General features: G+C 47.6%; 2 protein-coding genes across 4 annotated transcripts in view; one reads left to right on the top strand and one right to left on the bottom strand.

The window, feature by feature from the left end:
• SYNRG (synergin gamma) overlaps nucleotides 1-27,098 on the top strand; it is a 130,583-nt gene that overhangs the window by 68,387 nt on the left and 35,098 nt on the right. Inside the window, exons 21-22 of one of the 3 annotated variants that reach the window (XM_037880635.2) lie at nucleotides 2,572-2,641; nucleotides 2,812-3,046. The exons of 1 other annotated variant lie outside the window; for it this stretch is intronic. In XM_037880635.2, the coding sequence (XP_037736563.1) occupies nucleotides 2,572-2,641; nucleotides 2,812-2,897 (156 nt within the window). In that variant the 3' untranslated portion in view covers nucleotides 2,898-3,046. One more of the 3 variants, XM_037880634.2, reaches the window with a different exon arrangement.
• On the bottom strand, nucleotides 3,340-26,536 carry DUSP14 (dual specificity phosphatase 14). Its single transcript, XM_027820142.3, has 2 exons — nucleotides 26,312-26,536; nucleotides 3,340-5,576 (listed from the first exon to the last, which is right to left on the bottom strand). Exon 2 carries the CDS (start codon nucleotides 5,459-5,461, stop codon nucleotides 4,865-4,867), a length of 597 nt encoding a protein of 198 aa, XP_027675943.1. The 5' UTR covers nucleotides 5,462-5,576; nucleotides 26,312-26,536; the 3' UTR covers nucleotides 3,340-4,864.

Below are 27,098 nucleotides of genomic sequence, written 5' to 3'. Positions count from 1 at the left end.
GAAAGTAACTTGAGAAAAAACAGAATTGCTTGAACTGCATAATGTTTTGGCTTTGACTCTCTTCTACGCTGAATTATTGGAAAATTAATATCAAGTCTCTGGGTAGAAACGAGACCAGCCGCATAATAAAACACTCCTGTATTTGCACACCGTACTCCATGATTAACACATGTTTGAGATGCCTCGCCTAGCAACCTGGAGAGTGCGATCCCTTGAAAATGGCCTGCAGTGGGTGTAGAGAGCTATTTAAATATATAGAGATGAGAACTTCCTGTTAGCAAAAGCGTTATCTGTATGGAAGAATTCGCTTTTCAACAACTCCACCAGAGAGATGTTTCAAGATATTTCAGATTCATCAACTGGTGGCAATACTGGAGTTAATAAATCTACAGCTCTACCTTTAACTTTGCTGGTAGTTTATAGATGGCTGTTTTGAGGATTCTTAGTCCCTAGGGAGGGTTTTTGTGTTAATCTTCTGGAAGAAGCACAGGACAGGGAGTTGGAGGATTTGGGTTCTGGTCCTCGGTCTGCCACAGTCATTTTGTGTGTCTTTGGCCAAATCACTTAGCATCTCTCTGAGTGAAATCCTGACTTCATTGAAGTTAATAGCGAAACTCCCACTGACTTCAGTGGGGCAAGGATTTCGTGCCCTGTGCTTTAGTTAATTCATCTGCAAGGCACCACAATTTAAGAAAGATGTGAACAAATTGAGTGAGTCCAGAGGAGAGCAACAAAAAATTGTAAAAAGTTGATCAAACCTGCCCTATCGGGAAAGGGTAAACAAAACTGGCTGTGTTTGTGTCTTGATAAAAGAAAAAGTTGGGGTGGGAAGACCTGATGAGTCTTCAAATATGCTAAGGGCTGTTTTAAAGAGGACAGCGATCAATTGTTCTCCATGTCCACTTAAGGTAGGACAAGAAGAAATTGGCTTTACCCACAGCAAGTGGGGATTTAGGTTAGACATTAGGAAAACCTTTCTAACTGTAAGGGTATATAAGCTCTGGGATAGATTTCCAAAGGATGTTGTCAAATCCCGGTCATTGGAGGTTTTTAAGAACTGGTTAGTCAAATACCTGTCAGGAATGGTATAGGTCAGTGGTGGGCAAACTACGGCCCATGGGACACATCCAGCCAGTGGGCCCCTCCTGCCCGGCCCCTGAGCTCTTGGCCCGGGAGGCTAGCCCCCGGCCCCTCCCTTGCTGGTCCCCTTCCCCCGCAGCCTCAGCTCACTGCGCCACCTGCGCAAGGCTCTGGGCAGCGCAGCTGCAGGGCCGCGGCCTGACCCAGTGCTCTGTGCTGCGCGGTGGCCTGGCTGGCTCCCGTCAGGCGGCGCGGCTGCCTGTCCTGGTGCTCTGGGCGGTACGGCTGCAGCGCCGCCAGCCACCGGTGCTCCAGGCAGCGCGGTAAGGGGGCAGGGAGCAGGGGGGGCAGGATAGAGGGTAGGGGAGTTTGGGGTGGTGGTCAGGAGGCGAGGGCATGGATAGGGGTCGGGACGGTCAGAGCGCGGGGAACAGGGGTTAAATGGGGACAGTCAGGAAGGAGGGGGGGTTGGATGGGGCAGCGGGGGGCAGTCAGGGAGAAGGGGTGGTTGGATGGAGCAGGGGTCCCAGGGGGGCAGTCAGGAAGGAGGGGTGGTTGGATGGAGCAGGGGTCCCAGGGGGGCAGTCAGGAAGGAGGGGTGGTTGGATGGAGCAGGGGTCCCAGGGGGGCAGTCAGGAAGGAGGGGTGGTTGGATGGAGCAGGGGTCCCAGGGGGGCAGTCAGGAAGGAGGCGGGGTTGGATGGGGCGGCGGGGGGCAGTCGGGCAGGGGTTCCGGGGGCAGTCAGGGAGAAGGGGTGGTTGGATGGGGCAGGGGTCCCAGGGGGGCAGTCAGGAAGGAGGAGTGGTTGGATGGGGCAGTCAGGGGTGGGGGGTCCGGGGGCAGTCAGGGGACAGGGAGGGGTGGATGGGGCAGGAGTCCCGGGGGGCTGTCAGGGCGAGAAGCAGGGGGGGTCGGATAGGGGGTGGGGGCCGGGCCACGCCTAGCTGTTTGGGAAGGCGCAGCCTCCCCTAACCGGCCCTCCATACAATTTCGGAAACCCAACGTGGCCCTCAGGCCAAAAAGTTTGCCCACCCCCCGTCTAGGTGTACTTTGTCCTACCAGGGCACAGGGGGCAGAACTAGATGACCTCTTGTGGTCCCTTCCAGCCCTCCATTTCTATTATTCTAAAAAGGGGAAAGAAACTTCCCTCCTGCACTGAGGAACTGAGCCTAAATTTGTTCATGTTTTTGAAGTACGTGGAGATCCTTGCATTGATAGACGGCTAGCGAAATGCCAGGCTTCATAAATGTGTGTGTTCTAAGACAATGTTGCATTTTTGTTAATACCGCACGTTTTCACTTGCTGTTTTGTCTCAACCTACCACAGTTAATAGAGATAAATGTAAAAAAGGGGTTTCAGTGGAATTGGGTGTACCCATATAAGGAAAAATAACCATTTGGGACACTTTAAATGTCTGCGCTCTTGAAAGCATTAAGGTATTTTATAACAACTTCATTTTAACAGTGGTCTCATTACGCCCAAAACCTTAGATCCATGTATTTGTTGAGCCTACAGCTGACGTGGTTTCCATGGATGCTTCTCTTTTCTATGCCTCAAGAGGTAAGCCAAGTTCTCCCTTTTATATCTCCTTGCACCATTATCCCACCAAACGCAGTAAGTGGGCTTGGGGCTCAATTCACTGGCCACTGGCTTCAATGGGAGTCATTCCATTGACTTCATTGGACACTGAATCTGACCCTAGAAGCTAATGTAACATTTTCTTTTCCCAGTAGATGATTTTCAGCAAGTGGTACCTGCCCAGTGTGGTGAAATTCAGATCTTCACAGTTCATTTGAAAACTTATTTCCAGTACTGAGTTAATCAAAGTGTATCTCTTGGATTCAGGCCAACCCCTCTGTCATGAATCCGTTTAGATTGTGTTTTCCCACTGATGCATGTGCAGCTCAGGCTATAGAGACTTGATTCTGATCCCATTTAAACGCTGTTTTTTCACAAGGGACAACTTCATTGTTTTCAGTTGTTCTGATTTACCCTGGAAGACCAGAATCCTGCCCACTAGATTGTAGACTCTACTGTCTGGTGGAACAAAACATTATGACAAACACATCGATCACTTCCAATACTTTTCTTAAACCAGAATATCAGCATTTCGGAAATTCAAATACAACTCCAGACGATAAAAATGCAGTAATGAGCCAAATTCAGTGCTTGACTTTTCTGTAGTGAGAGGTCTATGTTAGTGTGTCTTGAAGGTCTAGATTTAGTGTACACAATTTAGTCAAGGTACTGGTAACTGATTACAAGTTTTAATAAAAATGCATTTGAATTTGTGATTTGTATTAACGTTACTATTGAAGCTTAACCAGTGTTGTTGCTGGAAATTCAGAGATGGTAAGAGCCCGATTATGAACAGGAACTCCTGAGTTCTACTTTTAATCTTTATTAAGATTATTTGTTACAAGTATAGTCTCTCATTTAAATCAGATATCTATCTCTATGTATCCAGAAATCTGCATATTCCTCCTTCAGCGATACAGGGAAGGCCACAAACAGTCTTGTTGAGTAAGATACTTGCTTTGTTCTTTCGATGTTCCAGCTATGTTTGTTAGTGATATGCAAGGATGTGGATAATACTCATAACTCAGCTGTCATATCATCTAGTATCTTCTACCACTTTTCAAGTTAGAATCTCTTTTTCTCATCAGAAGCAAAACAAAGCAGACTTCTCAATAAAGACACCTTTGTACAGGAGGTTTAACAGATTAACGTATTTTGCTTAGAAAAATTCAGGAATGCAACGTAATCCTTGAGGCCATAACACTGTGAATCAGAAAAGATCTGAGGCAGATCATGACTATACTTACAGCTAAGTTATCAAGCAGATTTACCTACTTTCTATTTACCGGTTGACTGAATACTAAAAAATACAGCTCAACCCCTTTGGGAGGATAGCTGTGTAGACAAAGCTTCATTTGGCTGGCCAGCGTGGGAAAGGTTAACCCGTCACTTCTGTACTGATCTTCACTTTGAAATGAGCTCTGTTGTTTGCTCCCCAGTCATGCAAACACTTACTAATGACATAACATTATTCAGGTGTATAAATGCTTGCAGGAACTGCTACCCTGGTGTGGAATAGGGGGCGGGCGAGGGACATGGCAGCATTCATTTGTCTTAATTGTTTAAATTATTTTATTTATGACCGGCTTTGACTGGCTTAACTACTTATAAAGATTTAAAAAGCTGGCTAACGCTCTCTAACACTATATATTGAGAACCACTATGGTATTTAAAGAAAATGACAGCATTAGCAATGCATTTCCACGCTCCTCCCTCCCTGTCTCTTAATAAAACCAACACATGGAATTGGAGTTTAGAGGCGGACCTCATTCATTTTGTGCTAGAGCTGCTCATTGGCTACAGGGTTTTGCACGGAAGAAAATAAGCTAGTAAAGAAATATCCAGGCTACCTCATCACAAAGCGTACTTTGTTCATTAATTCTGCCACATGCCTTTTAGTTCTTCACTTGTAGTATACTGCTAAACTGACTGCAGGGGATGCTTTGTGGAAGAATTAAATTTAGTAAAAAGAGCTCACTGTAATGTTCAATCAAGGGAAGATAGGGCGAGGATTCCATGTGTGTGTATATATGTGTTTTTAGGAATTGTTGGCCTTGCTGGTTAGGGATGTGACAATTAGCAAGGTTCTGCTGTATGGTAAAGAACTAAAAGTTGGCCATCAAAAGAGAAGGGAATGTCTCCAGTCTGGTAGATGCAGAATAGCGAGTCTCTTGTGCTCTTATTCTTCCTGTTGATGCAATCACATTAAATCCCCCAGTAAGGCATGAGGGGTCTCCCCTCTCTCTCATAAACGTCTGGGAGTATACCATACGGTGTCTGTACCATTTTAACCGTCGTCTTCCCAAACAGCTTCCGCTCGTAGTCTATCAGCTGCCTCCAGAAACCCACGTTGGGGCGTATGATGGGGCGTCTTGACTTGACCCAGTTGTAAGCCTCAACCAGAGAGACTTCTTGGTACTTCATCAGATAAGCGATGCACAGGGTGGCCGATCTGCTCACACCGGCTGCACAATGGACTAAGGTGGCCCCGTTCTTCCGCATGACGCTTTGTATCTTATCAGCCACGCTGTCAAAGTATAGGGAGATGGGGGCATCGGGCGTGTCAGCCACAGGCACTTTGACATATTCAAATTGGGGCCAGTTTAAGTTGGGGATCTCAATGGTGGCATTGATTATGCAGGTGATGCCCCGGGCCAGAAGCAGTTGTCGGTTTGAGGCCACGCTGCCCCTGCTCAGGTACAGAGACGGGGTGATTTGGGCAATGCCCCCAAGTTCTCCTTCAGTAAACATTCGAGGTGCCATTAGAACTCGTGGTAAGGAGTGGTGGTTTCTGGAGGTCATGGAGGTTCCTGCTTCTCAGGCTTCCATTATGGGAAGGGATCCAATGTGATCTACCAAGGAAATTGTCTTGCCTGGAGGCTTTAAGTTAGAACTTTTCTCCACTTGGTCACTAACCCTGTAAAATACAAGCAACACTGTAAGTGGGACAGATATAACAGCAGCCCTCGAATGTAGAAACGCAGAATCCTACTATGCCCTGGAGTGTCCCCAGTGGTGTAAGCTCTCCTGGGCAAGGACTGCCTTTCTGTCTTGTATGCACAGTTGGGCCCCTTGACAAATAGTGAAAAACACATGGTTTACACCTCCTTCCTCCTAACTGCACCCTCCCTTTTTAGATATCTAAAATAGGTCACCTAGAAAGAAAATAAACACTAGGAGTGTACCCTTCCATTCCCTTTTTCATAGTTAAAGAGACCTGAAAGTGTGTCGTCCCCACACACATCGTAGAAAGTCCGGTCCTGTCTAGGTTGGAAGACTGTCTGGAGAACAAATAAAATGGTACTGTTACCAGAGCCGAGAGCTGAATGAGTGTACAAGGGGAAGAGATTTTTAGACTGATTCTTTTTAATGCCAGTGACTAACATACTGGAGAAAGGAAGCCTTTGTTCAGGAGTGAGAACCCCTCCCCCTTCCCTTAAGCTTTATGAGCTAGCAGTGCACAGCCTCTGGGACCGCCAGCATTTCCTCCGGCAAAGACCACAGCTGGGCATTCCTGCTATTTCAGAGATTAAAAACAAATAAACCCACCGGGCAGAACCAAGAAAAAACCTTTTCAACACCCTTTCCCTCCCCTCCTCCTCACCAACCTGTTAGCCCTTCTCAATAGACTATAGAGAAGCAAAGAAGGGCACATTCCCAGTTTATTTTAATAATTTGCAGGTCATCTTCAAACAATCTCAGTCTGGAAATTAAATTGGCAGCTGTTCTCTTCAACCTGATGTTGGGAATTACTCATCCAAAGAATTGATTTGCTTTAGCCAAACACAAATTATGCTTTAGTCAAACCAAATTATTGGCTCAGTACAGGGATAACTGGGTGAAATGTAATGGCCTGAGATATACAGGAAGTCAGACTAGATGATATAGCGGTCCCATTTGGTCTTAAAATCTATGAATCAAAGAGATAAGCTCGCTATAACGTTTTGTGTTCAACACTATACTGCAGGTACGTTACGTCATCAATAACTAGGGCCCTACCAAATTCAGGGTCCATTTTGATCAATTTCACACTCATAGGATTTTAAAAATCGTAAATTTCATGATTTCAGCTATTTAAATCTGAAATTTCACAGTGTTGTAATTATAGGGGTCCTGACCCAAAAAGGAGTTGTGGGGTGGCGTAGGAGGGGTTGCGGTTCTGCTACCCTTACTTCTGCACTGCTGCTGGCGGCGGCGCTGCCTTCAGAGCTGGGCAGCTGGAGAGCGGCGGCTGCTGGCCGGGAGCCCAGCTCTGCAGGCAGAGCCGCCTCCAGGAGCAGCACGGAAGGAAGGATGGCATGGTATGGTATTGCCTCCCTTACTTTTGTCCTGCTGCCTGCAGAGCTGGGCCGTCAGTCAGCAGCCACCACTCTCCGGCCGCCCAGCTCTGAAGGCAGCAGCGCAGAAGTTAAGGGCGGTATGGTATTGCCACCCTTACTTCTGTGCTAATGGTGGGGCATTGCCTTCAGAGCTGGGTGGCCAAAGAGTGGTGGCTGTTGACCCCCCCTGAAACTCCTTTTTGGGTCAGGACCCCCAGTTTGAGAAACACGGGTCTCGCCTGAGAAATCAATATAGTACAGGGTAAAAGCACACAAGACTAGATTTCACGAGGGGAGACCAGATTTCACGGTCTGTGATGTGTTTTTCATGGCCATGAATTTGGTAGGGCCCTCTCAGTAACCTGGTAACACTTTAAACGTGTCAGTGTGCTCTTTGGCATGTATCTGTAATGTGCTGATTTAATGTGCGCTACGATCTCCGTCTAGTGCCTTGTTCCTGTTAGGATAAAGCTTGTGATACACACCCAGCTAACTAACTTATTCCTTTAGCTCAACCAGTAAGGACTTGAGTTTTTGGTGCTGATGGTCTTGAGTTCAAATGCCCTAGATGCAGTCTTTATGTATGCCTCCATGACGTGTTATGTAGCTGTCTGGACATTTCTGCTGTGCCCATCCAGCAAGAGCATGTATGTCAGCTAGCTTTCTCAAAGGAATAAAATCGCTGCATTATCCGCATCAGACTCTACATTAGAAAGAATGGAAAAAGAAGGGTCTTGGACCCTTACATGCAGGGGAAACGAATCCAAACCTGAACTGGGAGGAGTTCCCCAAATCACTGGAATGATAAATGGTGGGTTCACTTGGTTTTCTGGGTTTGGAGCCTTTAGGGTGCATCTGGATCATAGTTTCAGCCTTTTCTCTGCATTTTTGAAGGCTAAAAACTTGCAGTTTTTTTGTTTTGTTTTAAGGGAAAGCTGAGATTCCCACCTAATGACATGAATCCAGGAACGAAGGCTTTAAGAAACCCATCGGATATCATGAGCGTTGGCAACACTGTATAGGCCAAGGGATACAACATAGAAGCAGAGGAACTGAGACTCTCAATAAACAACTGTCTCACTGTTTCGTGCTGTAGGTTCACACAGTGAACCCTAGTAAATGGAGCTGGAAATAGCACCCAGATCTCCAGAATCCCAATCTTGTGCCTTAATCACAAGACCAGCCTTTTCCCTTGTAGGTTTTTTAAAGTATCCTCTACCAAAAAGAGAGTCCAGGAGGAGAACAGGCCAGCCAACTCCTCGCCGGTATCATTTTTCCTGTGATAGGGTGACCGCATTCCTCTGACAAGAGGAAATGATCATTTCATGACTCTGGAGCCAGAGAAGCATTCAAATGAGTTTCAGCGCCAGAGAAGAAAAGTGCTGAAGTCGGTTGACTCAAAGCCAAATTCAGTGCTCAGCTTTTCTGAGCTGGCTCCAGGAATGTGACACGAATGCCTTCGTTTTGTTGTACGCGATCAGATGACAATGAAGTCATCCGACTGGGATAGCTCCCTTTTTACACAGACTGACTAGACTAAAAATAATGTAGCTCCATGAAAGAATGCTTGCTGAACATAAAAACCAACACACAGCTGTCCTCTTGAAAATGCTGCTATGGTGTGGTGAACTCCAAGGCAAAGAGTGAGTCATAGCCAGCCTCCTTTGAAAAGGCTTTGAGTATTACACACCTTTGGTTTTCACTCCCTGCTACCCTTTTTGTCTAACCAAGATATAGCCAAGAGCAAGAGGCTAATACACTCTGCATTGCTCTAGCCTTACAGGGGGAGGGTTACTCGGATGGTAGGTGGGAAAGGAATCTTTTTTCCTTACATGGATTTTTAGCTACCCACAAACTGCATGCTGAGCTTGAAATGGGAAGGAGCTCAGGTGAACAGCGGAGGGCAAAGGAAAAGCTGATTTGGTCTTCGGAGCCAGCATCTCGGGAGATAAATAAAACATGGTATGCTGGTGTCAGGTGTCCAATCAAGTGTAATGGGCAGGCAAACTCAATGGTGAACGATAAAAGGCACCGTATGGAGGGTTGATCTGAGCTGCTAGGATTTCTGCTTAGAAGGCAGCAAGCCAGTACAAACAGGCATAATAAAGGCTGTAAGTGCTTCTCTTCTTTGCTTAGACAGAGTCATGTACATCCACAGTGCTATATAAATAACTACATCCGCCTGAGGCAGGCAGTCAAAAATCCAAAGGATGCCTGATGTGGATCCTGCCTCTAAATATTGGAATGAAACTGGCAAAGTGGCAGGTATATCACTGCCCTCTATTGGACAGAATTCAGAACAACTCAACAGTGTTTCATACACTTTCTAACTACTAACTGAAGTTCTCTTTTAGACTAAGAGGGTCCTGTCTTTTGGGGGGCAGGAGGATCAGAGTTCTACCCCTGCTGTCCATGACAGTAGCATGCAGCACAGTGACATTTCAGGATGACGATGGCTTTGTTACGTTGTAAAAAGCACCCCTTGCAAAACACTGCTGAAGAGTACCTTAATGCACTTTCACTGCTACTCAGAGGCACAGAGCATGCTGGACGTTGACTGACTGTGGCTCAGGAACTGAGTCAAGCTAGCTGGAGGCAGGAGAATATGATTGTTTAAAACCAGTGCGCATCTCCTTTGCGGAAGGATGTGTCAAAGTCAGAAAACGCCCCTTTGGACGGCCTTTCTCTTTGACTGCAAGTGGTGGCAATGCGCAAATATGCGCTGCAATTCAGTGATGGCAGGCACCTGCTCCAGCTCTCATCTAATTGTTTTCAGTTGGGTTACAGAACTTGAGCTTTGCTGAGGGACCAAACAGCCATAATCAAGTTTGAACTGCCAAAGGCTTCCCCTCCGAGCCTTGAACAAGCAGTTGGCTAGTGCTCAGTTTGGCAGCGGGGTTCCTTCCAGCAGTGAAGGTGACGGGGGACACCCTGACATCTTCAAAGCATTTTTGAACACAGGACTCCAGGCCCTTGTTTTCCTCTATTTATTCATAGCTTAGCTTTTATTATTAGGAATCAGGCGGCTCCATGTGTTCCCATTTCCTTGATGCCATGTCCCTTTATGTAGTTCTCGCTCGCTCTCTCTCTCTGATGGGTGGCTCTGCTCTCGATCAAGATAAAGACACCACGGGAGCCTAATGCTTGTAGAGGGAGATGGTAAGAGACACAAAGGGCAGCTGGACACCTAATTCCCATTGAAAGTCAGAGGGAGTTGGGCAGCAACTTACTGGGCCTTTGACTGATGTTAGCATCACCTTAACTGCTCTGCACAGGGCTATTTGATGTTAATCAGCACAGTCTGTTGTTCCTATTCAGTTCAACAGATAATACAGTTAGTAGAGATCAGATCTTCTGTTCCAAAAAACGGCAGAGTCAAGGAGGGGTGAGAGCTTGTCCATCTTAAATATTCAGCTGGACGCATCCTCTCTTTCCAAAGGCAGGAGTGAGGCCTCTCCAGCATGTGGCTAATTACAGCAGAATACACGTGCCTGGCTAGCACGACTGGTATTGGCATTTTTAAGCCCCTTACCCTGCAACCTAGCCCTTTTGGTTCATGAATATTTGTGCACATATTTAGGGGCAACATCCACATTTTGCCCAGAAGCCCCAGCCTTGACCTGGAGTGATCCCTCCTCAGTGTAAGAGGGGAGGTCAGACTCCAGGGCCCTTTCAGTCCTTAAGCTCTGTGCAGAGGCTGGCTTTGCCGATGGAGCCATCTGTCTAGTGGGAACAGGAGGGTGACCACCAGCTTGTGTCATATGGGCCCTCACCTATTAACAACTCTGTCACCAGTGACCGGGGTTGGACTAGAACAGGCAACCTTGTGTAACCTGTGCTTGCTCAGGGTGTCTCTCTGTCTCCCTGTAGTGGCTGAATCAGCTAGACGTTTGAGTCTGTCCAGCCTTTGTGGAATTCAGTGAGTGGAGGCTCGTGCTTTCAGATCCAGAGGTCCTGGGTTAGATCCCTGCTGCCAACAACTCCCACAGGAGCATCCTGTTACACTGCTCCTTGCTGAATGCTCCAAATCCCATTGCCAGCCTCCAGAGCCACACCCACTGCACAGCTCTCGCCTTAACGCTTCATTGGCACTAGCCAGCTGGTCAACCAAACAGACAGCACAACATGCCAGTCTCGGCCGCTCCCCTGAGAGGTTCAAAGCGCTTCAGCCCAGTGCCCTAGTGTCTGCTTTTCAGGAAGCAACTTTCTGCAGACACCAAATGATTAATACTTTTATCCTCCACAAGCGAGTCCTGCTTTGTAAACCACACACCAGCTTGTGTGGCATGAAGCTGCCTGTGTGTGAATTTCAGCAAGCATCTAGCCTTAGATGGCCTCTCCCAGCCAGGGTAAAATTCCTGTCGGTTGTTTGTGGGGATTTTTTGCTGCTGGTTAATGTGTGATGTTGCTTGTTTGCCTTACCAGATACACATTTGTTATTGTTATGTGGGTCTATTTGACATTCACAAAACTGATGGTGGTTCTGCCATTGGAATACCCGGGTTGCTGCTCTGCTTGGAAAAATGAGAGGATAAAATCAATATAAAATAAAGGCCTGTTTATTTCAATTGTGGTAGCTATTCACCGCAGTAAATTTAACAGGACAGCCCATAGATTTAGGAACCTGGACAGTGTCCAACGTAATGTGCTAGCATATCTCGTGCCGTCCGTTATGCACAAATTCCTCAGATCGTAGTGTCATGTAGGCAGTTCCCCGGGATTGTTAGTGAACACTCTGCCAGGCTCCCCAAAGCAGCCGAAGTCCCCTGCACAGCCTTGCGGTCATAGCAAAGCAGTGAAGGGGAATTTCACACCTGCTGTTAACCAGTGAGCACTGGCCCAGTGACCCTATTTTGATTTAGCACAGTCCCTACCATGAAAGGGTTAATTTGCAACTTTTTAGAGCTAGGTACCTGTTTCATGGACTCACCCAATAAGAGTTTGTTGGATGGTGTAACTGTAATACACTGGCTGGGTGCAGGTAATTATGCCCCAGTCCCTCTATGATCTGTTTCATCCTGCTGGATGAATTCTTTTAGCAAGGGGCCATGGTCTTTGTGCAGGGGGATCTCTGCTGACCACAGTGAGATAGGTAGGGGTGTGTGTGTGTGTATGTGTGCGTGCGCACACACAATTTATTATAAAGCTTGCACCTCCCTTTGGCTAGTGGAGTTTCTTAGGCCCAAGTCTTCACTGAATGTCTGCCATTGCAGTTTCCATTGAACTCAGCTGAATTACTCTCTTTATAGAGCCAGTTATTTTTCTCACTCCCCTCTGGACTCGGACACTATTGCTCTTAACACAAGAGTCACTATGACCGTTCCACTTACAAAAAAAAGGGAGGGGCGTAGAATCTTTCCACCAGCAACTAGCTTAACGCTATGTGGAGAAGAGCTGCTGATGTTCAAATTCACTAAGCAAGCAGCCAAGTCTCCAACTAATCCAATGACATAAGAGAAAAAATTCAGTGTGAACAAAGCAGGCCGTTTCTACCGCAGGCGTGCTCATCACATCAGAGAGGAGTTCAGCTGTTAGTACAGGAACATTGAATGTCGTTCTTTGGACTGGGGAGCACAACGTAATAGAGGCCACTGGGGTTTGAAAGTGCAGCACAGACTCTATTATGAGCTCTCACACGAGGAAGCAGAGCAGTTTGCTTTGACCCTTCACACATCCTGAATCACGGTATTCTTCTCTCAAGTGCCTGAAATGCTTCTGCTAGGGAAAATAGTCTGGGGAGTGAAAATCGCCTTACACTTCTCATTCTTCCTCTTTGTTTTGGTTGTCCTTGCTTGGTTATATAATGTGGGATTTTCATAGAACTGGAAGTGACCTCAAGAGGTCATCTAGTCCAGTCCCCTGCACTCAAGGCAAGACAAAGTATTATCAAACCATCCTTGTCAGGTGTTTGTCTACCCTGCTCTTAAAAATCCCCAATGAAGGTTCCTAAAGGAGTTAGGACCCAAGTCCACAAGTATATTTAGACTCCTAACTCCTGTTGAAATCAATGCATGTTAGGATTCTAAATTTGAGTACCTGGGCCTATGTGCCCAAATCTCATTGACTTCATGCAGACTTGATAATCATGATGGTCCCTTTTGGCCTAAAAATCAACGAACCCATGAGAATCCCACCCAGCCATAACCAAGTACTTTCCACTGTCACTAGAGTATCAGCCCTCATTGGCTCCCTCCTGTAAGAGCAAGCAGTACTGACATTGTTCCTAACCACAGGAAGAGTCAAGGAGAGAGATATTCCCCAGTGAATTAAGCTGTGCATATATGATTGCTAATCATTGGCCCCAAACCCCCACTTTATTTTGAACTCTGACAGCAGAATACATCCACCGAGACACACGTGTGTCTTCCACCTGGTTTGCTACTAAGGTGTCATTGCACTGCAGGAGCTGGGAGCCTCCTCTGAATGAATGCTATGTATGTGCTGACGCACCACTGCATTTGGGGAAACTGCCTTACTTTTCAAACCTACCCTGGGGCAGTTCTGAGACAGCGTTAATAAAGGCACACTGGCCACATGCCAGTTGCACAGAAATATTATTTTGAGGGTTGTTTTTAAAGCAAACTCCCCCATGCAGCTTCAAAAAGAGGAGGGGTTTTCTTTGTTCTAGAAAAGTTAATAGCACTGGGGAGAAAACGGGTGACTGTGCAGGGCAGTAGGTGAAATCCTTCTTTTCTCGGCCACTGAACCAAAGCCGGTCTGTCCAGCTCAGTAGTGGCTAGGAATCTGTGCCAACTGATGGCTCTTTGATGGCCTCATGCTAATTAGTGGGCAGTTTTCCATCCGGCATGGGGCCCTGATTTGCGTTCTTATTGGCAATTTGTGACACAACAGCACAGAACCACTAATCCACAGGGAGCCTCTTGGCCAGTGGTCCCCCAACTTTTCACAGTCATGCCCCCTCCTTGCCCCGTCCATGCCCTCCCACACCCCGGGAGCCAGAGCCAGGAGCAGGGTGTGGACAGGGGTAAGGGGGCTGAGGCTGGGGCTGCAGTTGGGGGTAGGGGTGGGGCTAGGAGGAGAACTGTGGCCGGGAGCTGAGGCTGGTGGAAGGATTGGGGGCCGAGGCTGGGGCCAAGAGTGGAGTCATGGCCAGGGCCACGTCTGGGGGTGGAGCGGGCCTGGGTGGTGCTCCTGCCCTGCCCCCTGCCTCTCCCCGCCCCAGAAGCTTCCTCCAAACCCCTGCAAGGGGGGTGCGCCCCAGAGTTTGGAGACCTCTGCTCTGGGCTCTTATCAAGTCTTGGCCAGCCCAACGCCGCAGAGCTCAGCCGCTGGGACGCGTCCCCCTGAAGTGAACGCTCCCCCCCCCCGATGTTCGGTGGTAGCCACCTGAGGAAAGGCTGTGGGCCACTGGGTGTGCTGCTTTGGCCCTTATGCAATTGGGGGCGGGGAAGGGGGGAAACAGAAGCAAGCTCCTCCCCTGTAGCAGCGATTGGTGGCTTCTTGCACTTCCACATGTGTTTAAGGGGCTGTGGGGAGGAGCCTGGCTGATAAGGTGTTGTGAGAAGGTCCCATAGTCAAAGGTGACGGAGTCCCCGCAGCCCTGCCCAGCTGGGGTGGAGTTCTGTGGAAGGCCTGGCAAACCCGCGGCTCCCGGAGGAGAGTTCACCCCCCTGCTATTCCCCCTCAGAAGGGCTTCAGAGCCAGTCTGCCTCCTGCCAACATGGATCACCGCCTCTGAGGTCCTCAGCCAAACATGGACACCATGTGCAGCTGGCCCTGCGTTTTATGTACCGGCTAACAGGTATGTGGTTTCCTATGGTGGGACAGTCTTGAAGGAACAGGGGGAGCCTGAGCGGACAGGCAGAGGACTCTGTGAATCCCGGGTTGAGGTACACTAAGAAAGCAGCATGCGGGATGCTTTGCACTAGTGCCAGTGCTGTGGTTAGATGGTGGCTCTCGACCTCCCCCTGCCCAGGGTTGCTGCTCTGGCACTGTTGGCTTAAATCACTGGGGGGAGACATTCAGTGTGTGCAAAAAGAAAAGGAGGACTTGTGGCACCTTAGAGACTAACTAATTTATTTGAGCATAAGCTTGCGTGAGCTACAGCTCACTTCATCGGATGCATTCAGTGGAAAATACAGTGGGGAGATTTATATACAGAGAGAACATGAAACAATGGGTGTTATCATACACACTGTAAATCAAGAACTATTTCCACATGTTTATTCCGCACCCCCGTTCCTCAGACATTCTTGTCAACTGCTGGAAATGGCCCACCTTGATTATCCCTACAAAAGGCCCTCCCCCCCCCCTCCTGCTGGTAATAGCTCACCTTACCCGATCACTCTCGTTACAGTGTGCATGGTAATGTATATAAGTGAGCTGTAGCTCACGAAAGCTTATGCTCAAATAAATTGGTTAGTCTCTAAGGTGCCACAAGTACTCCTTTTTTTTTTTTTTTTTTGCAGATACAGACTAACATGGCTGCTACTCTGAAACCATTCAGTGTGTGCAAATTCTAGTGTCTCTAAGCTTCTCCAAGCTGACACAAGGGACCTAAATCAAAGCTTTCCATTGATATGCCTGAGGATTTGTCTCTATGCACCCACCAAACGCTAAAGCTGGGATTTTTCAGCAGGGTGCAGCACTCACCTTCTGGGTCAGAGCTTTGAAAGAAATCAGTTTTTATTCAGGCACCAAAATAAGTGGCCAGATTTTCTTACAAGCTAGGCATGTTGGGTGCCGAGCTCTGGAAAATTACTTTCTGTTGCCAGCTCTTGTGACTTTTATTGCAAGTCGTGTGACATCTGGGGGGCTCTGTCTGATGGCTCCATTTCCTGAAATCCTGTGATTGCATGAGACGCTCTGCTTTTGTTTTTAAAACTAGTAAGTTTCTACGCCTTGGGTGCAGAAAAATGCTTGAAAACATGACCAGGGTGCTCCCTAAAAGGCAAATAGGAACAGCATCGTTTGGCTTAAAAATCATGAAATTAAAAAAAAAAAATCTCATGGGACCTAAATCATGATATTTTTGGATACTCGGGGTTGACTGTTCTGAAACCTGGCCTTTTATTCAAATGCCCAGTGGGAGCAGAGCTCCTAAAAAGCTGGCCCTAATTGTGGGTGTCGAGCAGGTGACAGTCTGGCCCTCAGTGCTTGATGTTGGGGTTAGATTCCTATTTGAAAAATAAGGGAACAACAAAGTATGTGAGCCACAGCTGTCAGCTATTGACACAACATCTTGTGGAGTCTTTGGCATGCTGGAGCCCCTAAAATTGGGGAGGCAGTGTGGCCTAGTGGATAGAGTATTGGACTAGGACTCAGAACTGGGTTCAATTCCTCGCTCTGCCGCTGGTCTGCTGGGTGACCGTGGGCAAGTCACTTTCTTCTCTGTGATTCTGTGTCTGTGAAATGGAGAGGACAATACTGACCTTTGTAAAATGCTTTGAGATCTACGAATGAAAAGAGGTACAGAAGAGTGAGGTGCTTATTAAATAAGTATAAAGCACGTCTCAGACCCTGAGTTACTTGCAACAAGTCCCTTGTGGTACCGTTTGGGAAATAACGAAATCTAGAGGATTGAGCTTTCCCTGAGAGAAAGGAAACTAAGTCTCTGGTCCTTTCCTGAAGCATTGTCTGGGGTTTTAATCAAGTTAGTGGCTCGGGTGTGTGAAATGTCACTATTAAAGCCGGATCTTACCCTTCTCTCAGGAGAGATTAAATTATTCATTTTAAACATGACAAATGGGCACTAATACTGTGCTAAAGAGGAAAGTCAATATTGTAGGCACAGAGCGCGCTAGTCTTCTCGGGGCTCTTCTGAGCCAGGCTAAGCAGCAAAAATCGCTGCTTTTCTTGGATAGTGGCATTTAAAATATGTGTGTCAGGGGACAGCCTGCCTCAGAAACCTTCTCCGGAGCCTGATGTTGCTTGAGTGAAGTCAGTAGCAGTTTCTTCTACGCCCACGGGAGTAGGGTCAGATTCACGCCTACATCTGGGCCTCTCTCTTCCTTTCCCCTAGCTGTTTGCAAAGATGTAATTTTAATGTTCTAGAAGGGAAGACTGCTCGCCCTATATCCAAACAGCAGGAATGTGAGGATGGTGGGAGTGTCCCACCGACAGTCACATACTTGCGCAGAAGCTTCTGCCCCAGCAGTGGCTTCGTAACCTTTTCTTGACCCATGACACCAATAATGGCTTGGCCTACCATATCTCACCATCCTGTGTGTAAACAATGGATTGACGGGTGGGACACGGGATGAATTATTTTTTGTCACTCTGGGGGTGACATGGGGGGTGGGGTTTGAGGTGTGGATGTGCTGTTGATTCATGCAATTATGCCATTTCAGTATTCATGGCTTATTCCCCTGTTCCTTTCTAAATGCATCCAACGTCCTACGCTGGCTTTTGCTTTGCTGCCTTTGGGTAAAAGTTGATGTGTTCATTGAGCTGTCAGTGATGATACCTCAATTCTTCCCACAAGGGTTATAGCTGATTCAGAGCCCATCCATACAACCTTGTGATGGGAGAAAAGCAAGTCAGTCAAGAAAGAGAGTTAATGGAAACCAGGTGGTAAAAGTGAAATAATTTTAGAAAAGACAGAGAATGCCTTGGTTGTGTCTCAGTCTAAATTAATGCTCAGAGGTATATGATGCAAGCCTTGAACCAAATTATGTGCTGACTTGCACTGCGTAGAAGTGAGTTGGGTAACCTGGAGGATACGTCAGTGCAGAATTGGGCCATCTGGTTTTCATTCCTGAAAATCGTCCATTAACTCAGAAACTCTAAGCTTTTGGGGCCAGGAACCATCTTATTTTGTTCTGTCTTTGTACAGTGCCTAACACAGTGGGGGCTCGGTCCATGATGGGGGCTCGTAAGCACCACTGCATTCCCCAGTACAAATAAAACAGACTAGCCTTTCCCCAAGGTTTTAGGGTTGAGTTTACAGCATGGAAACAGACTATGTGAACATGGCCTCCTGAAATTCCACATTTATCATCTCCCAGTGAATCCAAATCAGATCTGCTCAGTCAGCAAATATAAAGAATTCTCCACCCAGCAAATTCAGCCACAGATCTGAGAGTCAAGCTGGGTTCTTTCCTTCTCATGCATTGTCACTCGCAATTAATGTTCTGCAGGACAGCAGTGACCTGTGCACCCTCAGTGACACCAGTGTAATCTGGCTGCCATCAAAATATGCTCTCCGTTGCCTTTGTTCGGTTTGCGCAGGCATAACTGATTGGAGCATAGTAAACAAGTCTGTGGATGGCACAGAAGAAAGAAGTAGACTCCAGCTGGCTGTCTCATAGCTGAATTGGCTTTGCAGGGTTAATGGAAGTAAAAAGCACACAGGGAGCAGGTCTCTCCGCTAGGAGGGTGCCACTTCTTACAGAATCACTTGGAAGAGCAGACCTGCCCTTTTAAACTAGGCTCTCGGTAACTTATAACTGGTTATTTGAAACATCTTGAAAGTGATTGCAAAACCTTCGGGGGGGGGAGGGGGGGAAGTGACATAATTGGATTCCTGTAGGTCCAGGTGCTTAATTAGAAGGCCGACCCTGATTTACATCGATCAAGGTAACCACAGGGAGCTGTAAATTTGAAGGGCGCACAGAAGCATTAAGCACCCGCAGCGCTGTGTTATATCAGGACATTTGCACATCTCGGGTACAGTGCAAGGTATGAGACCTGCTGCCCTGTGACTGTGTCCAAATGAGACGTACAGCTACCTAGCTAAGGTATAGCTACCCTCTGACTACTTTCCCCATTCATCAGTGCAGCTGCAGGGCAGGGTTAGATGGCCTGGGGCATGAAAACTCCTGCTTCTGGCTTACACTAGCGCTGCTGAGTGCTAGCATGGGAAATCCTAGTGAAGACTAGGGCTAGAGTCTCACTTCTTGCCTTGTGGTGTTACTCTAAAGAGCAGTGGGTCAGGCTTTATATTCAGGGTACATATATAGATGGCTTATGAGGGTTAATGACTGATTAATCGATGGGAAAAGCATGATACAGCCCTGTTGTAGGTGGTTAAAAGCCATCCACAGTGTATATTATAGATGGCTATAAGCAACTTATTAAGCAGTTGAACTCTAGATATTGGATTAGCTCTCTATTAAAATATCTATTAATTGTGTGTGTTTCCTAGCCTAGATGCCCCTTTAATATAAAGCTTAGCTGAGCCAGGGGTGGGTCCACATGAAGTGTGTTCCGTCCCCGATTGTCGCTGCTCTTTTGCAGTGCCAGGCACTCTGCAAAACAGGTACGAGGAGCTTGCAGTCTAGAGTTATACATGACCCAACAAGCAACCAGAAAGTGGGGCAGGCAGCAAGGCAAGAGTTGCGATAAGATCCTGCGGTTACCCTGTGCAGGTACATGCACGTGGTGCTGGCTTTTCTCTTTCTCATTTAGCAGCCCTGGGTGGCACAAGCGAGAGGAGTTTTTGGGAGGGATTTTAATGAAGGGGTGTGGTTCGGAGATCTGGGATTTTTGGCGGCTGATGTTTTCTCCTCTGATCCAAAGCATTCTGCATGTGTGCTGCTTTGGAAATATCCCTCCGTAGTTGCAGTAGTATCTTCCCTCTGAGCTAAACTGAGCTCTCCCTCCATACATCGTGTTCCCTGCGTGCAACATCACATCCCTCCCCTCTGCTTTGAGGAATAGAACAGTCAGGGCTGCTTTTTTTCCCCACTTGACAGCTGGATCCTGCCAGCTGCTGACAACATCTCCCCATGGGGGAGTTGCAGAGGCTGGGAAAGTATTTAGGCTGGGGAGTAGAAGGGGGTGGCAACACAGCATGTGCTGATATTTACAAACTTCTGAGTGCTGCAGCCACTTGGCTCTGGGTGGGAGCTTCCCAAGGCAAGAAGCCAATGGATTTTTATTTGAACATAAAGGTTTGAAGCAGAATTGGTATTTATTAACTTCTGGCTTCAGGCCCAGCCTCCTCCTGTAAAATAACACACCACTGCCACCGTCGTGTGTGAGAACGTCAGGCTTGGATTGGGCCAGTTTGCAGTGACCTAGCAAGTCAATACTTAGCCCTTGTGGCTGTATCAGGGGGCTCCAGAATCTAAACTTTCGTTTAAAAAGAAAAATAAGGTGAATCCGATGCAATAATGCAGTGATGTCTGCCTGAGTCTGCAGGCAGCCTAAAACACCCCAGCAGTGTAAACTACCCCATCTGTCTCAACTCTGAAGCCTAATGATGATTATTTAAATATCAGCATTGTTTCCCATTTCATTACTTGTCAAAATATGCAAAGAGAGAAGGAGGCCAATCCTATTCTGAAGTTGTGCAGCTCATTTTGTCCTCCCAATCTGAGAATCCCAATCCCATCACTACTTAATTTTTCCCTGGTGATTTGTAAACCAATGTCCAAGTGGCTTTCACTTAGCCCGTGCTGAAATAACTTGATGAGGTGGGGCGAGCTTCTGTTCCCTGTATCTACTCTGAGTACTACTTTGCTCCATGATTAATCCCAGTTTCTTCAGTGGAACTGCTGCTGCAGTAAGGCGCTATTCAGGATCAACGAAGAGTCTGTTCCCTAATATTTAAACAATGAAACTGTAAGGAATTGGGTGTGTGTGTGTGTGTCTATTACAGTGTCCTCTGCTGGATAGAGTCAGAACTGCTCATCTGAGTGTCATAGGGCCTATATTGCTCACTGCTAAAGGAGGTTTCTCCTTTTAGTTCCAGTGACAAAGGGCAGTGTTTTGGAGCAAGAGGATCTGAGCTCTGTCATCTAGACAGAGCTCTGGCTCCTCTCTATCCCATTCCCACGCTGCTGTGACGTCCCCAGTATGCCTTACAGGGATAAGCATGAAATCCTATATGGCTACAGGATTTGTTACAACACTGAGTGGAAATGAGCTGGCACTTTCACGCTGTTCCTCCTCCAGATCAGTCTCTAAATGCTACAAACTGCTCCTGAATATGCACATGCTAATCACCACCCTTCTTTATTGGAGGATCTTTAAGTGTTTTGCCGGCGAACGAATTGAGTCTCATGATCCACCTATCTGCCCAGTTTCACAGGGGTAGAGGAACTGCTGCTATTTTAACCGTTGGATTGCTACCACCTCTGGAGCATAGGCAGCAGCTGATAGACAAGCCCTGTCAAAGCTTCCCAGCAGTTCAGGACAGGAAGCGAGGAATCCCACCGACAGTTGAAAGAAGGGCAGGGTGGGGTGAGGGGGCTGTTATGCGTGCACAAGCCAGCCTCCAAAGTTAGAGCAGTAATAAACCATTATGAAACTCAGTCACCTCGTGACACCTGGCCTCCCACCTGCAGCAGTGGGTCTAAGGAATGAGGACACTCTCTCAGCAAGATTAGGGGAGGGGGATGCGTTTGGGGAGAGAGGAGGTGAAGCTAGTTTGAATCAATTATTTTTAAATAGGGTTTACACATGGCAGCAAACGCTTCTCACGGTGCCATGCTGGGCCAAGCAAGGACAGGTCCCTCTTGCCCCTCGCCTATTCTGTGGTGCCCTGCAGATAATTCCCTGCCTGCTTAAGGCTTCACAAACTCCTGCTTGAATGGACAGTTGCTCAGAACTAACGGTGAATGAATTCCTCCTTCCTGATTAGAAATTCCTGGCCTTGCGAATTACTGCTTAAAACCCAAAAGCCGCACTCCTAACAGGAAGCGACGTGCAGGCGGTGACATGGAATATTTGCCAAGGGGGGAAATCAAGATTCATTAGGTCCCTGTACCTCCTCCACAAGGCACTGTTTGAGGAAGAGAAATTCCAGATAATCCAACCTCCCCGTCTGCCTTTTGTCCTGTTTTCTGAGCCAGCGAAACGATGATGCTGGTGAGAGAGGAGCTGCTCATCCTGAACTGCCGAGAGCGCTTGGCGGCGGTCTCCAGCCACCATGTTGTGTTTACAGGGGAGGGGGGAAATGGCTTGCGGAGAACGGATTCTAAATGTGAATCTTGGTGTTGGAACTTGGTTGTGTTCTGCTTGCGAAATTCACGGGGCATCTGTCTCCAGTGATATTTTTAGTGCTGTGATGCTCATATGGGGGGGCGGGTGGTGGGCGTTGGGAGGGTGGAATTGGCACGCTACAATTTGAATTATTTCTCTTTACTTCCCAAACAGCAGGAGACCTGGTGCTGCAATCCAGAGATTTCTTTGTTATTTTGAAGGGCGGGAGCCACATCCGCCTAGCTCTCTGCCTTCACGTTTCCGATTTTCCGTTGGCTTTATGGACACACAGCATGTCCTTTTTGAAGCCATAAGTGAGCATGCATGGCGGGGGGTGGGGGTGGGGAGGGGCTTGTGGGAAACTTGCCATGTCCAATTTGATTTGCAAAAACAGGCCTCTGGGGAAATGAAGCTAGGACGAGGCACTCTGATGGTGTAGGTGGCTTTGTTTCTTGGGCCTAATGGCACTGGGAGCCTGGACTACCCATGCTGGTGAACTGCTGCAGTTGGATGACTCTGCTGGAGTCAATGCATAGGTGCAACGACCAGGGGGCAGGTCTCTCCCTCTCAGCTAGTCACTGTCCCTGTCAAATCAGGCGCATGTCTACTGTTTTTGTTTGCGTTAAGCGCAGCTCTTTGGATGTGGTGGCCCTGCTGGTGCAGCATCAGTGCTTGTTTACACTACAGCAGAGCTCAAGCACAAGCGCACGGACTGGAAAGAGCCTCAGTTTCACCCCACAGGGCTGCACCTTTTGAGCCTTCAAACCAAACCTACTTCCAACTCTCACAATTTTAAAATGTCAACCAGGATTCGCTCCTGAATCAAAACGTGTGACACACTGAATGGCTGCCCAGATTGATACAGAGATGGCCAGTGTGCAAAGCAGACCTTTTGGCCTGCGTGAATATTTCTGGTTTCAGTTTTGCTGGGGGTGTTGAAGGTGAGGAGAAGAAATTCTCTCAGCAGAGTCCCAAAATAAAGACTGCAAATGCTGTGCATGTGGCAAAGAAACTGCAGCTCTTCTGTCAGGAAGGAGGGAATTACACACCTGGCTTGATTCTCATCTCACTCCTGACTTGCACTGATGGAAGTTTATGGGTCAAATTCTCTCCTGCTGTAAACTGGGCCAGTATGCACCAGGAGAGAATTTGGCCCCAGCATAAAAGGAGAATCAGATATTCACCTGGGACACACCATTGGGCCTGAAGGTGGACAGATGTGTCCCAGTGCTTCAGGTGAATGTAGAGGAATCTGTTCCCTGTTAACTCAGAGGTCAGTTGATGAAATAAATGATTAGAGAAGTGTAGGCCTGATTTGACATAAAGGTACCTCAACTGTATCTTTTCAATGCTATCCCCTGCACTTCTCCCATAGCCGCCTCATTATGGATGAGCTGGATGTGTAATGAGGGAACAGAGGGCACGTGCCAATATTCTGGGTTTGCAGAATGAAAGAAACTAATTTGCTGTCCAGTCGGAACAGATTATAATCCCTTTCCAATCTCATCCCCACCACAAGACAGTCATTGATTATCAGACCTGCCCATAGCAGCGATCCTGACGCTGAGCCAGGGAAATAGATCCAGCTAGCGAAACTCAGAGGGACATTTGTAGTCAGAACTGTGCCAGATGTGGCAAAAGTGACACTGACTGTCTGTGTCAGCAGTCGCAGGTCTGAGGTCAGCCTTTACTAATCTGGCCACTACTCTGCGTCGTGATTTCCAGTGTCCCTTCAGATGACCCCCCGCAAAAAGCAAAGTGAGCACCCCAGAGAGAGCCAGAAATCAACTGTGTTGCGATTAGGTGGCTGCTGTGTCTAACTTTAGTAAGGCCCTTAGATGCTGCACTGAGGAAAAGGGAGAAAAAAAAGCTCTCTGTTTCTATAGTAAGGACAAGTTCCAAATTCTGAACTTGAGTGCCCTGGTGTAAATCTGGAATAACTACATTCCCTTCAGTGGGGCTGCTCTGGATTTACACTGTGAGCAGAATTTGCCCCACCCTGTTCACCTTGGGCTAGATTGTGCAACCATCCCTCATGTGGAGAAGCACTTAGTCACTCAAATAGACCTATTAGTTTAAGTGAGTCTATTTGCATGAGTAAAGGCTCCACAGTTTTGGCCCCTTGGAATTACATGCCAGGGATAAGCAGCTTTGTGCAATTGGCATGGACAGCCTACGGGTCATACACCTCACAAACTTTAATGCGTTCATCCTCGCAACCTCCCTGTGAGACAGAGCAGTGCAATTATCCCCATTTTACAGACTGGGAGCTGAGGCACAGTAAGGCTAAGGGCAAGTTGCGTCCCCATGCAGCAGAAAGAGAGACTGGACCGGCTGTTGCAAGCGCCTAACCTGGAGCCCCAGCCTGGTACTTGTGGTGAGTTTGTGAACTGCAGAGGGGTTTTTTCAAAGGCACCTAGCGAGACTTTTTTTAAAGAGCCTATCCGCTTGCCATGTTACACTAGCAAAGCAAAAGGAACTTTAATTAGAGGAGCTCAACTTGAAACCTTCCCTTGGTCATTTTGATGTGATGGCACCTGCATTAGATAAACTCCTACAGAAGACACTCAAGCCCTGTTCACCCCAATGAACATCTGCACCCCATCCTCCCACGCAATGGAATCTAGTCACTGGCCCCACAATCCAGGCAGTGTAAAACAGTAACAGGCCACAGGCACCCTGCTGTTCAGTTCAGCCAGTCAGGGGGGCCAGATCCTCATCCAGGCCTAGTGGACCCAAAGGGAGTTTATCCTGAGTCAGGACTCAGTAAGGATACCAAGGTTTCATGGTATTTGTTCTCTCTGTCCACTAGCCTCCAGGACAGTGTGTTGGAGTCTCAGTTACATTAACAATGGAGGATCTAGTATGTAGCTTCTTCCCTGCGGGGAAGCTACGTAAGGCTCCGTGGAGTTAACTGCAGCCTCTGCTGCTTCGTGGCATGGGGGAAGGATCCCTTCTCCCCACCCCCATCCCTCACTGCATTGGGCAGATGATTGGTTCCAAAACAAATGCAAACCAGCAAAACTCCCATTGACTTCCAAGATACAAGAGAGGGCCCCCAGAGAAGTAAATGCCCCATCCTTCATGGCTTTGCCCCAAATGAGCAAGGTGTTGGCCAGAGCAATAGGGGTAGCCTAGGGGAGGAAGCCTTTTTGCCCTCACAGAAAGAGGCGGAGGGTTAGCTCAATCTTTCTTCACCTGTAACTATAATATAGGTAGCAGCAAACATCTATCTAGAGTGCCCTTCCTGCCCCAGCCTAGGCTCTGGAGGAGGATTACACATGCCATGAAAAACACAACCCTACTAATAGTTTCAGAGAGTTTTACAAACGTGACTTAAAATAGCATCTGCAAGCTGCAAATGAACCGTGCATCAAAGTGGGTATCAGATAAAGTACAGGCATTTGGCAGAACGTAACAAATTAAAACAAGGTTAGACCAGTTTAAGAACGAACAGTTTCAGTACAGGTATATTCTATCTAAATACCCCTATAGTTATGGATACATTTTGAGATTCAGCTTCCTTGCTCAAGGGCAGTAACATCTGTTGCGGCTTTAATTGTAACCATTAAAATAATGCTCCTGGGTTGGACATCTTGCTGGGCAGTTTCATTAAGAACTTCCCTATAAATGTCAGGTGGGTTTAAGGAGGAAAAATACATAACCAGGAGACATTTACTTTTTTATCTTTTGCAACCCCACAAAACAAGCCCATTCCCTCCTGCATAGGCAGGGCAGCCTGGCCGATTGTCTAACACCCCTGGGAATTACACTGGCAGTGGACAATATCCCTCCCCTCCTTTTCCAGTTCCTCCTTTCTCTCTCTTCCCTCCCAGCCAGTTGTACCTTTAGGCAATATACTGACAGCACAGAGAGGAGTCCCCTCTGGGAACTGCACACACAGTTGATTTTTTCACATTAGGCCCCTGTCTTTCCAGACATGCCTCCTTGATATCACTGGGAAAATGTACACTGGAGACTGCCAGGCATGTGCAAACTCCAAGCAGTAAGACAGTGGTGGAGGCAGAGGAGGGGCAGCTCTGACACTGCTGGGATCTTTTTGTTTTCTCCCCAGAGGCCCCCTTGACCGCACTTCAGGGTGGAGGCTTGTTGTGGTCAAATTTCCAAATGGACTGGCGTTTATTAATGGACTAAACTCAGATTATCTCAGCAATTACCTAGGATTCCTATTCAATTCCCCGCACCTTTCCCTCAACCCCCCCCCTCCCCGGTGCTGTCTGACTTCTTAACACCAGGGCTGAATATTTGTTCACTGATGCATTTAATATTTGTTACAACTGACATATATAATTTTGCACACAGCTTAACATCTTGCCCAGCACCAGGGTAGCGCACCTGAATAATACCATCCAGATCAGTTAGTTTCTTTAAGAGTTCATCTCTGGAGCCTCAAACGTCCCACTGTTTTGTGTTTCTCTCTTACCTTGGTGTTGGGAGATATCGACAGGGTCCCCAGCAGCTCCCTTCCTAGGTTGCTTCCTCTCCACAAGAGCAGCTGTGGTCCAGACCGTCCCAGGGCAGGGTGATGAATGAGCAGCACTTGTCCCTTCCTGGGAATGTCTCCCTGAGCTGCTGACATCTGATCTCACGGCTCCCAGCCGGTGACAGCCCCTCCTTCTTTCCCCTCCCCTCAGTGTTAGCAGCTCTGTGTGTGTGCGCGTGCGTGTGTGTGTGTGTGTGTGTGTGTTACCAAGATACTGAGCTCGCCTGGCTCTTCCCCAAAGCCGAGTGAGGCCAACTCATGAGTGGCTGTCTGTTAAAAGGACTGCACTTCTTCGGAGGGAATAAGCAGCTGAAGGCTCAGGATCCAAGTCCATTTTCTCTTGTGTCCATGTACAGTCATTGTCCCCTACAGGCAGTTCTGGAGCCTCTTAAACTCCTATTTTGATCTGATTGGCACCCTTAGAGATGCATTCACCTGAGCGTGCTTTTATGTGCGATTAGCTTTTGCCTGCTGCCCTTCACAATTTAAAAAAACACACCCGTTGCGGACAGCTCCCTGGGCAAAATCACAGCAATATGACATGGCTTTTATGTGGCACTTTACAGACGTTAGCCCGTTAAAGCTCCTCACTTCTGTTCAGCAGATCAGTATCCTTGTCCCTATCTTACAGAGAGGGGAATTGAGGCACAGACTTATCCAAGGCCAACCAGATAGTTGGTGGCAGAGCAAGGGACAGAACCCTACATCTCCCAGCTCTGTGGTTTAA

This window comes from Chelonia mydas, chromosome 17, assembly GCF_015237465.2.
Source record: "Chelonia mydas isolate rCheMyd1 chromosome 17, rCheMyd1.pri.v2, whole genome shotgun sequence".
In the NCBI taxonomy this organism is placed as follows: domain Eukaryota; kingdom Metazoa; phylum Chordata; order Testudines; family Cheloniidae; genus Chelonia; species Chelonia mydas.
The sequence above is the reverse complement of the archived record's forward strand: the minus strand, read 5'-3'. Positions and strand labels throughout refer to the sequence as shown.

Bases quoted from the DNA above. Each gene is read 5' to 3' on its own strand.
- DUSP14 (XM_027820142.3), bottom strand. From the start codon at position 5,461: ATGACCTCCAGAAACCACCACTCCTTACCACGAGTTCTAATGGCACCT.